Source organism: Pinus tabuliformis, chromosome 3_1, assembly GCF_031772625.1.
Source record: "Pinus tabuliformis cultivar Carrire ecotype Pingquan chromosome 3_1, CPIR1, whole genome shotgun sequence".
Classification (NCBI taxonomy): Eukaryota; Viridiplantae; Streptophyta; class Pinopsida; order Pinales; family Pinaceae; genus Pinus; species Pinus tabuliformis.
This window is the reverse complement of record NC_142301.1, coordinates 36,887,521-36,903,163: the sequence shown is the minus strand read 5'-3', so window position 1 is coordinate 36,903,163 and position 15,643 is coordinate 36,887,521. Positions and strand designations below refer to the sequence as shown.

Below are 15,643 nucleotides of genomic sequence, written 5' to 3'. Positions count from 1 at the left end.
TTAAAACAGGCCCCCAGAGCTTGGTACGAAAGGATGGATAAGTACCTTTAGCAACAAGGGTTTAAGAAAGGCACAGTTGATAGTAACCTTTATGTAAAGTCTGAAGGTGACCATCTACTAATAGCAGTGATGCGAAAATCGCGATTTTATCGGATTTTCGTGATTTTTATTTTTCACCGATATAATCGCCAGATTATTTAACTGATTTTTTTCATGATTTTTTCACATAATCGCGATAACAACCAAAAAATCGTGATTCAATTAGTAAAAATTGTTGGGTCAGCGAACAACGGGTTTATATTAGCAAAAAACGATTTTTTTAATATTCATTTCGACAGACAAGGGCAGCGGTGGATTGGGAGTGACCTAGGAGAAAAAACTTGTCGATTGGGAGTTGATTGGAGGAGAAAAACGACTCAAAAACCCTGGTGGATTGAGAGCTGAGGAGGAGAGGATCAATTTTCTCCAGCAAACCGGTATGGGCACCAAATTTATGTGTTTTGTTTTGGTTTTTTTATGTTTTTGGTTGGGTTTGGATAACCCATTGTTTATCAAATATTTTTGAATTGATTTGATGGGGTTTTTGTTTGTTAAATTGTCAAAAATTCCATGTGTTTTGTCATGTTACTCATATATGTAATTTTTTTTAATTTTTGTAACTTGCAATCATTATTTTGCCATAGGTTCACCATTCAACTTCAAAGTTCAAACTTCAAACTTCATCTTACAAATTTAAAACTCAAGAGTCAAGAGTTCAACCAAGTTACAAACATGCCAAGGAAATTGGACCCTCTGTGGGAATTTGGTGAACCTGATGGAGGGTTTGATAGAATGAACTTGAGTTGCAAGTTGTGTGGGCATCATATGTCAGGGGGGGTTTATAGATTGAAGTATCACCTTGCACAAATCCCTGGATTTGATGTAGGGCCTTGCACAAATACAAATCCGGAAATCATCCAAAGAGCCATGAGATCATTGGAAGAATTAGAGCACGACAGAGAGGCCAAAGCAGAAATGAAGAGGCAACTAGCAAAGAGGGTGTTAGGCTCAGGTGAAGGAAGTGGCACTGGTTCTACTTCAGCATCAATATCTACAACCAACCCGGTAGCTGCCTCATCATTTTTTGTTCCTAGAACCACGCCTAGTTCACAACCATCTATCACTTCAATGCTTAAAAAAACTGAGAAAGAACAAGTTGACAGGTTGTTGGCCAAATTTCTCCTTTGGAGTGATATTCCTTTCAGCGTTGCAAGGAATAATCCATTTTTCCAGCCTGCAATTGATGTTATTGCAACTGTTGGCCCAGGGTACAAAATCCCTTCTTATGATGACTTTAGAGGCCGGATTCTTCAAAATGAAAAGGTTGACTGCACCAAAAGATTGGAGGAGTTTAGAGCATCATGGGCACAAATAGGATGCACTGTGGTCTCAAATGGTTGGACCGACCAAAAGGGGAGAACCCTTATAAACTTCTTGATTAGTTGTCCCAAGGGGACAATGTTTATGAAATCTAATGATCATCTTCACATATCAAAGAAGCAAAAACTTTATGTGATTTGCTGAATGTGTTTATTTTGGAGGTGGGTGCAGAACATGTTGTCCAAGTCATAACGGACAACGCTGCAAATTATGTTGCTACTGATAGGATGCTTATGGAGAGACATCCTACTTTATTTTGGACACCTTGTGTTGCACATTGTATTGATTTGATGTTGGAGGACATAGGAAAAATTTCCTTTGTCAAAGATATTGTTGAGTCATCAAAAAACATTACAAAATTTATATATAATCATACATTTGTGCTTAGCTTGATGAGAAAATTCACCAACAATAAAGAGTTGGTGCGCCCCGCCATTACACAGTTTGCCACCAGTTTCATATCTCTTCAATCCCTCTTGAATTCTATGTGGGATGTGAAGAGAATGTTTCTTTCAGAGGAGTGGCGTGCTTTGACAATGAGCCGCAAACCAGAGGGAGAGGCCATATGCAGATTAGTTTCATACCAGGAAGACTTCTGGGCGGGAGTGCAGGAGGTGTGCACCATTACTGAACCTTTGGTAAAGGTTCTTCGATTAGTTGATGGTGAGAAGCCCGCAATGGGCTATTTGTATGAGGCCATGGACAGAGCCAAAGAATCCATTCGAGCCTACTATGGTGATAAGGGAGATGAGGGATTTCAGAAACAACTCCTCCTATGGGAAGTGATTGATGAGCGATGGAACAACACACTCCATCGTCCCATTCATGATGCAGGGATCTACCTAAACCCCGCATTTTCTTACCCATGTGGGTTTGTATTTGATGTTGAGATCATAGATGGATTCTTAACCTGTGTTCAGAGGATGGTGTGATCTCCAGCAGAACGTACAGAAATCTCCAAAGAAATGGAGACATACAAGATGGCAGGTGGCACATTTGGCTTTGAGATGGCTGTGACTAATAGGACGACTAAAATGCCAAGTATTTTTTAGTTTATTTCAAATTTCATTGTCTCTTCAAGTTCATAACTTCATACTTTGCTTCAACTTTCAAATTTAATTTTTTTCTTATGTTTATTTAAAATTTTATTTGTAATTTTATTGTAGATGCATGGTGGAGAATGTATGGTGCCAGGGTACCCCTTCTGCAAAAGCTTGCCATTCGAATCCTCAGCCAAACATGTAGCTCCTCAGGATGCGAGCGCAACTAGAGTGTATTTGAAAAAATACACAACAAAAAGTGCAACAGGTTAAACTTAAAACTTAAAATATTGCAAATTTCCAAATAATTTTTGAATTCATTAAACAATATTATTTTTATAATTATTATTTTATGATCTTTGTACAGGTTGGAGTCCCATCGACTTAATGACATGGTCTACGTCTACTACAATCTTCGATTGTGGGTGAGGCAACTTGAGAGGACACCTAATATGGAGGCCATCTCATTAGATGGGATTGACACCACTGTTGCATGGAGGGTTGAGGCCGAGAGGCCTCTCATGGAGTCTGTCGATGATTGGTTAGAGCAGGAGGTAGTGGAAGGCGTAAAGGGGGAGGGGGAGGGGGAGGGGGAGGAGGAGGAGGAGGTGACACCACCTACCTGGGCTACCACTGCCACCAGTAGAGGACGTGGTATACCTCCTATGGCTCCTAGTTCTTCAGCTTCTAAAGCACAGCAGAGTCCACTGCCAACTCCACCGGCATCTACATCTAGAGGGAAAGGGAAAGCTATTGCATTTTCTCGCAAGAGGGGCAAAGGAAATCAGTAGTATTCGACTTTAGTTATTTGGTTCATTTCATTGTATATAACATTATGACTCATGATATGAGATACATTATTATATTTTTTGTTAATATTTTGAGGCTGAGTTGGGACTCAGGAGTCAGGACTTACTATTCAGGACATGATTCATTGTTATGTGTGATGTAGCACTAGAAATGATATTACACATCTTATATATTAGTTCTTTTATCATATTTATGTGATAATTTATTTATTTTATGTTGTAGATGCTTTAGATATTAAAAATTTTGAAAAAAAAATGAATATTTTTGTATTTTACGATTTTTTCCTGATTATTTCCCGATTGTTTCCGATTTTTCCCCTTGCAGATTATATTCAGATAACGATAACTGCAACATTGACTGATAGTAGTGGTGTATGTGGATGACATAATATTTGGTAGCGATATGGAACAATTGGGGCATCAATTTGCAAAATGTATGAAAACAAAATTTGAAATGTCCATGATCGGAGAATTGTCCTTCTTCCTAGGTCTACAAATTACTCAGTCTCCACAAGGAGTGTTTATATCCCAATCCAAATATCTCAAGGAAACTCTGAAGAAATTTGTGCTGGAAGATTGCAAACCAGTCAGCACACCCATGACTACAGGCTACAAATTGTGCAAAGAAGATGGAACACCGCCAGTAAATTAAACTGAATACAGGTCAATGATAGGAAGCTTACTGTATCTGACAGCTTCAAGGCTAGAAATCATGCAAGCAGTAGGGCTTGTGGCAAGATTTCAAGCATTCCCATGTGAGAGTCATGTTGTTGTTGTCAAAAGGATTTTCAAATATCTTCAAGGAACAACAAAGTATGGACTGTGGTATGCGAAGAGCGAAGAATTCAAGTTGAAGGCCTACACGGATGCAGACTGGGTTGGAAGCCTTGATGACAGGAAGAGTACTTCTAGTGCAACCTTCTTCCTGGGAAAATGTTTGGTGTCATGGGTCAGCAAGAAACAAGCCTCCATTTCTTTGTCGACTGCTGAAGCAGAGTATATTGCTACTGCTACCTATTGTACGCAGATTCTATGGATGAAGCAAACCTTGAAAGATATACAGGTAGAGTTGACTGATCCCATTCCAATAATGTGTGACAACACAAGTGCCATCAGCATCTCCAAAAATCCAGTCATGCATTCAAAAACTAAGCATATTCCTATCAAGTTCCATTTCTTGAGGGAACAAGTTGCAGCCAACACTGTCAAACTTGAATATGTGGCCACTAAATAACAACTAGAAGATATCTTTACCAAGCCACTGGCAAGAGAACCATTTGAATATCTCAGGCAGCAGATAGGAGTTGTGACTCCTCCCTCCAAATGACTTCATTTTGGCAGGTGTTGCAGCTACTCAGCATGTTGAATTCATGGGAGAGTAGGCTGCAATGGTTCAGGGGGGGTATTCTAGAAGTATTTTTTGCCATTGATGTCAAAGAGGGAGTAGATTGGCATCGGTGTAGACCATGCCCTTACCTGAGGGGGCTTATGTTGTTGCCATCAATGCTAAAGGGGGAGATTGTTAAACAATTGGTGGTGGTTGTGTTAGTATTGGCATGTATGTTGGCACTGAGATCAACCAGCCTGGCAATAATGCGTGCTGCAGCAAATGCATGGCTCATGAGGATTCCTATTATAGTTACAGGCTTTATGTCGAGAATTATCATAGTAGGAGGCTTATTAGAAAAGCCATAAAATGATGACTACAATGATGGACCAGCTAGAATTCCATGGTAGTTGCAGGCTTCATGTAGAGAATCATCACAGTAGCAGGCTTACTGAAGAGGCCATAAAATGATCACCATGGTGGTTGAGAGTTCAGTTGTCCAAGCACAAAGTAGAAGAGTCCAGGAGCAAAGAGTTTGCAGTCATCTCACAAGTAGCAAATGGACTCAAAGCCTACATCGGACCCAGTCCAATGCAAAGTGCTCTGGAAGAGTTTTCCAACGATATGCAGAAATCCAAAAATGGTTTCCTGGATCAAAAGATATGATCGGCCGAACTCCAGGGATTTGAAGCCTAAGGAAGGAAGGAATCGAAACCTCGGAGGTCAACCTATCGGATATCAGTATATTGGAGATCAACATACCGGGCATATCAGAGATAAACATACCGGGCATATCGGATATCGGAATCTTGGGATATCGGAAGGACTGAGGCATCAGAATATTGGGATATCAGAGGACCTGAACATTGGAATATCGGAACTTCTTAACTAAGGTACTCTAAGAAGTTACAATGTCCAGCAGTTCTGATAGTACTATAAAGCACCGTGGAATGCCGCAGAGGATTAACAAACAATTTTGTTGCAAAACCAAGGCTTGATGGACCCTCTTCTCTCTCCTCCAGTAGGACACATGGCGACATAAGATTGGCTCCGTCATGCTGAAGTGGCATCTGGCGTCAGCTTGACGTGGCAGTATGACAGGATATGTGGCACGTTGATTCAACGTTATTGGGTGCCCTAATGTGCCAGATCCGAGTGACATGTGTCATCACTGTGAAGCTGCCACGTGGAGTGATGACGTCATATCGAAGGTTAGCATATCGAATGATGAATAACCCGTAACTTAAGTGCAGATGATTTCGGAAGAGTTACGACAAAAGGAGCTTTCGATATCAGGTTGGCTCTTGGTCATGAAAATCCAAAGAACCAAGGGCACAGAGCAATTAGCAAAGGAAGATTGGCTCCCGGCAGAAACAAAATGCCTTAGCACATAAAAGCTAAACCGCAGGTCACAACTCTTGGTTCCATGGAGGACAAATGCTCAAGGAGCTAAGTGTCACAGAAGCTAAGTATATCATAGCAGAGAAATATCGTAACGTTCCACCTTTGTGAAGTTACGATGTGAAGTTTCTCTAATAATGCAATATAGCGAGTTAAAGGATGTGTGGGTCGGCAGTTGTGAAATTGAATAGAGGCTCAAAGGTATTGATCGTTGAAAGGGGCCAAACTTGTAGAAGACTATGTGACAAGAAATCGAGGACAACATTTCTGGAAGAAACGAATATGCACTGCTTCGCGTGCACGAATGTTTGTGATAAATGAGAACAGAGTGGTCATCTCTGTGAACTGTCAAGATCTATGGAGCAATAAATGAGAATGGGACTCTCGGAGGAGTGTGCAAGTCACCTGAGAATTAATTTCTCAGCATGGAGCTCTACACAGTTAGACAATGAAGAACTGCAAGGACCATCTATGGTTGGGTACTGTGACAAGAAACTACCAGGAGACACAACAATGGCAAGGGGAGCCATGCCTAAGTACAGTTGGGCAACTAAAGGACAAATAGCAAAGACTGCCTTGCGCAGAGTGCCTTAGTGGAACAAAACCATCACCTGCAATGGAGAAGGGTTGTGTTGAGCAAATTGCAAGTGTGTTGTGGTGTGAATGGTGTGCATTGAGACAGAGAGGTCGAAGCACCAAGGAGTACATAGTGTTATATAGCAGCAAGTGCCAAAGAGCAGTCGAGTGAGAGCCCTTGACAGAGGAGGCAGAGCGCAGAGGAAGTGTTGTTGTGAGCAACAAGAAAAGACCTGCTTGCATGTGAGCACGAAAGACAGAGTGCAAAAAGTTGAATCTACAAACAACCATTGTTGGTATTTTACTTGTATTATTGTATGCCTCTGTTTTTAGTTTGAAAATTGTATGAAATAGTAGAACAGTGGCAAGAGCAGGTTGGTGCCTGCATACCGAAGAGGTTTGTGCCTATTGGCAAGTTGGTGCTTGCTAACCAAAGGGTGTTGGTGCCTCCTCCGAATGGGTGCTCACAAACAAACAGATGTAATTAAGTGGGTGCTTAATTTACATCATAAACAAACAACAAATTTGGTGGTTTTTTCCCTCTGGGTTTCCACGTGAGTCAAAATAGGATAATTGTAACTCAAGAGAAAATGGCATGTGATATTAAAAAAATAAATAACATTGAGAGAATGTTGCCAGGAATGCAGGTTAATTCATTTTTTAACCCTTTAATTACTCTAGAACTTCTCAGGTAGTCAGTACTATACAAAATTCTCAGAAAAAGACTATCAGCGAATTAAGGAGGAGCTTCCAAAATACAATGGAAAAGACCATAGAGGTGTTATTGTGTGGGTTAATAAAATGGAAGCCATTTTTTAATCGAACCCACCAATAGGTGAATGAGAGAAAATCATGACCACATCCAACCACTTGGAAGTTGAGGCATATGATTGGTTCCTATGGTGGTCCGGAAAATGTGAAGCGCGTTCTTTCCTCTAGAAAAATTTTGTGGATGCCCTGCTAAAAAGGTTTTATGATGAAGAAGAGGATGATATCTACGAAAAATTTGTTCATCTCAGGAAAACAGGGTCTGTAAGTGAATACACCCACGAATGGGAAGTATTAGCTACAAGAAAAAGAGGACTTATTTATGAACAACTGATTAAAATGTATAAAAGTGGACTTAAGGAGTATGTCCATGCAAAATTAAAGTTGTACAAACCCAAAAACATTGAAGAAGCCAGACATGCAGCAAAAATTATTGACCAAAAACATAAGTTCAAAATGTCATCATTCAAGGGAGACAAAGACCAACAACAATACTCAGCTAAAAGGAGTCAAGGTATTGTGGAGACAAATGGACTTCAGGACATAGATGCCTTAACAAGAGGTTATATACTTATGGAGTCAAAAAGGAATTAGACACTTCAAGTAATGAGTCAGATAAAAAAAAAAAAAAATATATATATATATATATATATATAATTGTTGCAAATATGGAGAAAAATGGACACAAGGACATAAGTATGAAGATGCATCCTTACGCTACTATAAAATAGTAGATGGAAAGCAAGTTGAAGTGCAAGAACGTGATGAAGAAATCGTTGTCACACACAATGAAGATTCAGATTCTAAGGAACCATCACTAGCGTGATTTCATGTGACTGGGAAAACCATGATGAAAATAGCAATTCTTCAAAAGATCAAGAATAACAAGCAACTGCAAAATACATTCCACCACATCTTCGAAATAGGAGAAACTAGTCTCCAAGAAGAAGCATTAACCTTACTACACCACCAACAAACATGATGAGGAGATTACGCCCTAAAACCCTAAAGCTTAAAGGACTCATAAGAGGCAGAAATGTCAATATACTTGTAGATTATGGCAATACTCACAATTGTATAAGCATTGATCTTGCTAAACAACTTGATCTCGGTATATGCCGAATCAAGGACCTAACCATGTCTATCACTATTGGGCAAAAGTTCAAAGAGATAGGAGAATGTCATAAGGTTTCAATTCAAATACAAGAACTAGAGCTACAAATAGATTTATTTTCCCTACCACTCAAAGAAATGGATATAGTTCTAAGTGCAGAATGGTTAATACAACTAGGAAGCTATGCTACAAACCTTGAAGAACAGTTCATGAAGTTTAACTGGCAAGGACAACATTATAAATTATATGGTGTTAACACTTCCAACTTCAAGGAAGGTGCAAATTCATATGAGAACGTCACCCACTCACAAGACACAAACAAAGTCAAAGAAAATACATGCCATTCCATCGCAGCATGTTCAACTAGAGGAAACCCTTCTTGTTATGCTTTGAGGACAAAGCATCTAAAATGGGATGGAAATGTTATGAATAATAAATAATATTAACATAATAATATTGATAATAATTAAATTAATTAATGTCTTCATTAATTATGAAGGGACAAAGGTCAAACAATGTGACCATTCACCTTCGTGGCCAATCAATGCCTATAAAGGCAAACTGCCACGAAGGTGTGTAATCACCATTAAAATTTTATCAATAATACAATTACCTATTTACACTTACCTACACATATTTACACACTCTACATACAATTACATTCGTCCGTACTTTTCTTCTTCTAACAATATAACAAGTCCCTAATACATGCCAACTTCCATATGCAAAGCCAAGTCCAAGACCACAAGGGGGAAGATGGAAATGACCCATCTAATGAAACTACTAGACTACTGGGGTCGTGCACCATGCACTATGAGCAGGGAGACCCCTATCTCGACCATTTGGCCTAGTCTTGATGGTTTGAGGTGCATCTTCACCATCAAATGGTCCAAGTAGTTTGTGAGCATCAAGGACAGCATCAATTGACCTCCCCCCTTATTGTGGAGAATGAAAAGCACATATGCTTAGCCCCTGCCATCTTGGAGAAAGAAGAAGGGCCTCCTGTACCTACATAGGAGACAAACAATGGATGGGAGAAAGGAGCCTAAACATGTAGTTGAAGGTTGGGTGCCAATCCCCAAGGGGCAAGGATAATGTTGACCATCCTCCCACTGCCAGATTGTTACCTATTGTTGCCTAAAGTAAAATTCCATGCTAGCTAGCTAGTTGTTTTGTTTTGTTGTTATCACTTTCCTTGTGTCACCTTCAAGGCAGGAGTTTATTTTTTCGTAGCTTTTATGGCACGGTTTTGTCCTATGGACAGTTAGCTAGAATAGTCGATGTAAACATGAGCACTTATTGGAGCTCAATAAGGATGTAGGGCAGCTGTTATTATGTGGCCCCACTTGGAGGTTGGTCCATCTCACCACTTATTATTTGACGTGGTTTCTTTTCCTATGAACACATCTTATCATTTCTCCATAAGTAGACTATGATTCGATGTGTTAAAGACACATAATGATGTCCCTTTCATTGATCTCATTGTATAGGGCCATAACATATCGTATTAATGTTCATTTCTCTACTCTGCGAGCAATGATGTAAAGCATATCCATCCAATGGTCAAGTATATAATCTTCTGCCAAAGGGAAAATCTAATATCACTGAAAGACTGTGTAAACAAGAAGGTGCATTTTGGGTGGATTAGTATCTTCTTCAAATAAATAAAACTGTTGAAAATATTAACGAGAAAAGAGTTCCTTGATTTGCGCCTTAATCATAGGAGCCAGAACAAGTTCCTTCTTGTGCATGACTCGAGTTCCTATAATTAGGAATGAGTCCCTAAAAATTAGAACTAGTTAGTATGTAGTTAACTGATGTGTTGAAATTGAAAATCAAGTTCTTGATTTTCTAGTGTGAGTTGATTTAGGAAAAACACAAGTGATTGAGTTTCAAGTGGTTGAATCGAAATAGGACGAGTTGCATGAGCAGTTAACTCTTGCTAACTCACACTAGAAAATCTGCCCATAACTCGACATGAGCATTTGAGGAGGACATCAAATCTAGTTGGAACGACAGAATTGTTGAAACTCAGGGTTGATCCTCAAAGGGGCAAAGGAAGCTTCCAAGAGGGCTTGGTATTCAGCCCTAGTTCACTGTGTAGAGATGGACTTCTACAGTGATAGTGGGCAGCCTCCATTGCCCTGAGACTTGTCTTTCGTGGAGCAGCAATGAAGCAAGTAGTGGGCAGGTTGAAGACCCTATGAGTTGGCATCCTTGATGGACAAAGGAGTAGCTAGAGGGCAGACTGTTTGGACCAAAGATCAGTGACCTAAAGGAGCTGCATTCACTGATAGTGGCAGATTGTGGAGCTGGAGATGCATGACTTCAGAGGGAGCAACCTTGAGCAGCAAAGCAAAAAGTGCTTAGAATAGAGAAGTGATGGACTCGCAGAGCATGGTGGGAAAGAACAAGTCTTCAAATAAGGTTCCGCAGAAGAAAGCAGGGAAGTCTTGTAGTTCAGAGGGAGCAGCTACAACAGCAGAGAGCATGCTAGTGTTGGAGACAAATCCAGGTGGACAAGGTTCTTCTAGGAACACCTTCCTTGCTAAGAGGGAGTGTTGAAAATATTAGCGAGAAAAGGGTTCCTTGAGTTGTGCCTTAATCATAGGAACCAAAACGAGTTCCTTCTTGTGCATGACTACAGTTCTTATAGTTTAGGAATCAGTTCGTAAAAATTAGGACGAGTTAGGATACAGTTAACTGATGTGTTGAAATTGAAAGTCAAGTTCTTGATTTTCTAGTGTGAGTTGATTGAGGAAAAACACAAGTGATTGAGTTTCAAGTGGTTGACTTGAAATAGGATGAGTTGTATGAGTAGTTAAATCATGCTAACTCAACCAATCACAAAATCATTCCTTAATTAGAAAACTAACTAATTTTAACCATTCGAATTGCCTCTATAAAGAAGGAACGAAGGCACAATTGTATTCACTCTTGTATGCACCAGTTTTGTGTGTAAGCTTGTAAGTAAGCGTGACAAGACGAAGGCTTGTGCAGGCTGGTAGAAGGTAGTTTTCCCTTGGCTCGTGCGCTAGAATTTAGGAGCTAAAGGATCAGGTCTTGTGCAAGGAATTAGGGACTTGGTTCCTTGGGTTTGCGCTAGGAATTCTGAGCAGAGCAGGAGCAAGGGAAGAGGGCAGCGTGATCATCATTCTTGCAAGGGTTTCATGCTTAGAATAAGCAGGGAGAAGGGTCTATTCTCCAAGTGAAACAGTTGTATTTGTAAGAGATCAATTGCTCAATATCTATCAATAAACAAGCAGAGGGTTTTCCCAGTGTGGTTCACTAGAAAAATGGTGTTGTTCAATTGTGTGATTGTGCTTTTATTTATGTTCCTATACCGCTGCAAATTTGAAGTGGAGAAATTTTGTGCCTATATGAAAAGAAATTATATTTCAGATTGTTGATATTAGCAGACCAGAATTTCGTGCTTTTTCTACAAAAACACCCAAAAAAAATGTTTTCGTCACTCTCCAGACAGACCTGCACTAATTTGAAAAGGAAAAAGGGAATATAAATGATTCATATACCAGCAGCGACAGTGGTAGGGTATCCAATTGAAGAACCCAATCCTATTGCAAGAATTCCATTTGCTACTGTGAGTGACTTTGATGCAGGCATAGATGAATGAGAAATCAGTTGCATGTGTATTACATCTTGGCAGATTGTGCTCAACGTGCAAACAGGTGGAACAGCTAAGGCCACTGCACCAATTACAAACAGGGAGATCCATATACTTGCCAGTGCCCAAATCTGAGAATGATCAACCTGTTGCCCCTCCCTCCAGAAACAAACAACCCAGTCACATGCTTAGCAATGAAAGTTAAGCTAGATACCTGAAACAACCTGGAAGTAATCATAAAATGGAGGTTTCCCCTTTTAATGTCAAGGACACCTTGTTGTAACAGCATACCTCAGCATCAGCATAAGTAGACTGCCGCTTGAGGCTGCAGCGAGGATATTTTACAACTGATTTTGATCCATACCACCGTAGCTTTAGCTGCAACAACTCCAATGACAAATAATGACAGTCATAATGCAATCAAACATCAAATTGAACTTAGTGTTATATATATATATATATATATATATAGAGAGAGAGAGAGAGAGAATATCATTCTAAATTCCCCTCACCTCCACCTTATCAAACATGTCATCTAGAATAAGAGGACGCCCACTGTAATATGAGTCCCGCGCCTGCATGAAAAAGGTAGAGTTCCTCAAAAATAGAATAACACTAATTGTAATAACCATCTATCATAGAACCCCATTATCCATCACAAAACACCAATGAAAAAGTCCCAAATTTTTTCAGATGTGCATTAGGGAAAAGATGGCACATTTGAGTTGTATTCCCGGCTGGAGGGAGTTAGCTGCAAATTTCTCTGCCAGTTTTGAATGATTTACGTGAAAAAGAAAACTAGCTACACAAGTTTTTCCACCCATGATGATGTTTGGCTAGCATTAGTCTAGATTGCAATATTATAATTTTGCAGCAGTAAATAAAGGGAAAATAATAGCAGCAGCTCTAAATTGAAAGATTCTCTTTGTAAGCTGCATTATATTTCATTGTGCAACCACCCATTATTCATCATCAATAAAGAGTGTTAGCGGTGAATAGTATAAGCAATATGCAAGCTTTGAATTAATTTCATACTTTGGTATGCATCCTTGAAGGAATTATTTATCAACTGCTGGATAACAGAGACAGATAAGATTCCTGAAATGCTGAAGACTATTATTTAGTGTAACAGGTACCACATGTTTTTATTGTTTTTTGCAAATAAATATATAGAGAGGTTTCATTGAAATTTCCCCTCCTTTCTCTCTCCCAGACTCCAGTTTATATTCAAATAAAAAAACCTTGAAAAAAAATTAAATGGACCTAAAGAAACAGACAAAAGGAAAATGAGGACAGAGTTAAGTATTAGAAGCTGAATATATCCTCTTTCAAGAGAAACTAAGAAATCCTTTATCAATTCATATAATACAGGTTAATCTCTCTTTCTTTTAATAACTGCACCAGAAAACAATCCTACACACACACACACCTTTGACACATTCACTCATCTTTGTCTTTTTACCTTATACCCAAACCATTTTATTCAACCTTTGTTCGGGTTATCACTAGGACTTAGGACGATGATCCATTGACGAACAATATTATGATGACAAACATGTAAAGGTTACTCTTGATAGTCATAAATGTTAGTTTTTGTAGCATCAGATGTGTTCTAGCCATGAAATTTGGTGGAGAGACTAAAATACATGTATTCTCCAAAACCCAGAAATTGTTTCTGGAAATTCCACCTAGAGACGACTTAATTAAAATAATTAATCACTTTTTTAATATTTCCTAAGTCTAAACTTAGAAAATATGATTAATTAAAGGGTATTAATTAAGTCATGGTGAGAATCTTCTAGAAAAAAACTCGGATCGAATTCTAGTTAATCTTAACCATCGATTAAGTTTTAATCGTGGCCGTTGTTGTCCCAATGAGAGATTATAAGAAGAAACTCGATGGGGCTTGGAGAAAACACACCAGCCATTCGATTTCTAGAGTAGCAGTGTTGAGTTGCCGGAGAGAGAGTTAGTGACCTCGAAGCAGTGAGAGAGGGGCAGGGATAGTAAGGCCGGAGGAATTTTTTCCAGTTCCGGAGAGTGCACTGCAGAGAGGCAGTAAGTGCCACAAAGAGGTAGCACAGAGCCGCACAAAGGCATCGCAGTGCTTCAGAGGGGATATCGTAGTTTGCTGGGGAGAAGCAGTGATTCAGTGCCAGAAGCCGAAGAGAGTCTGGAGGCTAGGAGGATCCATCTTCCAGAGAGCAGTTAATCAAATAGCGAGAGGGAAAGCAGTTCCGAGTTGTGAGGACACAGCACTACGTAGGCTGACGCAGTGACTACGCAGAGGCAGCAAAGAGCAGCTCAACTTGAGCCCAGGTCAGTGTCGGATCACCTGTGGGAGTGAGATTTTTCTCACTAGATTTATTGTCAGTTATTTCTCTGTATAGATTGTTAGATTTGAGCATCCATAGTCTTGTACTCATATTTACTACTGCATAATATTAAAACCCTCAGTTGTTGCACTAGTTTTCTCGAGTTGGATTTTTCCGAGGACTTAGTCCAAAAATCATTGTGTATTTGTGTGTATGTGCATCTATTCTTCCAACATTTTTATTTCTTCCACAGTATTTATTTTGTGAAGGTTGCAGTGTATTTATTTCGATAGTTATCGTAGCACACAGCAAATAATTTGTTTAATCAAATTAACAAATAGAAGAAATAACATCAGTTGTTGCAATAGGATTTGGGGTTAGCCAAAATTTCACATGGTATGAGAGCACAAATTGGAGCCGGAGAGCTCAGTTGCAGGCTGGAAGAAGGAGCTTTGAAGCACTGCGTAAGCAGCTGTTCAAAACCCCAATGGTTGCGTAGTCCCTTGGCCAGGAGGGTCAATTTTTGAGGAAAAGTTTATTTCTCTGAGGGAGTCGACAAAGAATAAATTTTCCAGATCAAAGATTACCAGAGGCAGAGGAAGAAGCAGCATGTTTCTTGCAGAGAAGATCTTCAGATGGGACGCAGTTATTTTGCAGTAGTTTGCTAGTGTAGAATAGCATCAGGAGGAAGGAAGAGCACACACTAAGGGAATTCTTTCCTCAAGGAACTTCTAGTCAAGAAGTTCGATTTTTCACTGCAGAGCAGCAGTAGTTGTAAGCAGATCTGCCCACACCAACAGGGAGTGCGTAGAGCCAGTCAGCAGCGGCGCAAAGAAGAAGAGGAGTTCGACTTTTTGCAAAGATGGCATCAACAAGGCTGAGAAATCAGGATCGGTTGGACGAAACCTCAAACTATGTGATCTGGAAGGCAAGAATTCCTTATCTTCTAGATGAATACGATCTCAAAGCCTACATTGATAACGTTGTAGTTGTACCCACGGATGCAAATCAGTTGAAGGCCTACAAGAAGGAGATGGCGAAAGCAAAGAAGTTGATTCTCGATGGGGTTTGAGATCACATGGTGTCTCGCATAGTTGGCAAAGATACTGCCAAGTAGATGTGGAAGCTCTTGCTACGCTATACCAAGGATCTTCCGAGTAGCGGAAGATGTATCTTGAGGAGAAGCTAAGATTTATCTTGAGGAGAAGCTGAGATGTACAAGAATGCAGAAAGGGGAGCGCATAGACCC

General features: G+C 39.7%; 1 protein-coding gene across 4 annotated transcripts in view; it reads right to left on the bottom strand.

Moving 5' to 3' along the window:
- LOC149185651 (uncharacterized) overlaps positions 1-15,643 on the bottom strand; it is a 157,646-nt gene that overhangs the window by 84,196 nt on the left and 57,807 nt on the right. For all 4 annotated transcript variants that reach the window (XM_089410759.1, XM_089410758.1, XM_089410761.1 and 1 more), the window contains exons 2-4: positions 12,592-12,654; positions 12,371-12,457; positions 11,988-12,225 (exon numbers count right to left, since the gene is read on the bottom strand). In XM_089410759.1, the coding sequence (XP_089266885.1) occupies positions 11,988-12,225; positions 12,371-12,457; positions 12,592-12,654 (388 nt within the window). The remainder of the gene's footprint in view (positions 1-11,987; positions 12,226-12,370; positions 12,458-12,591; positions 12,655-15,643) is intronic.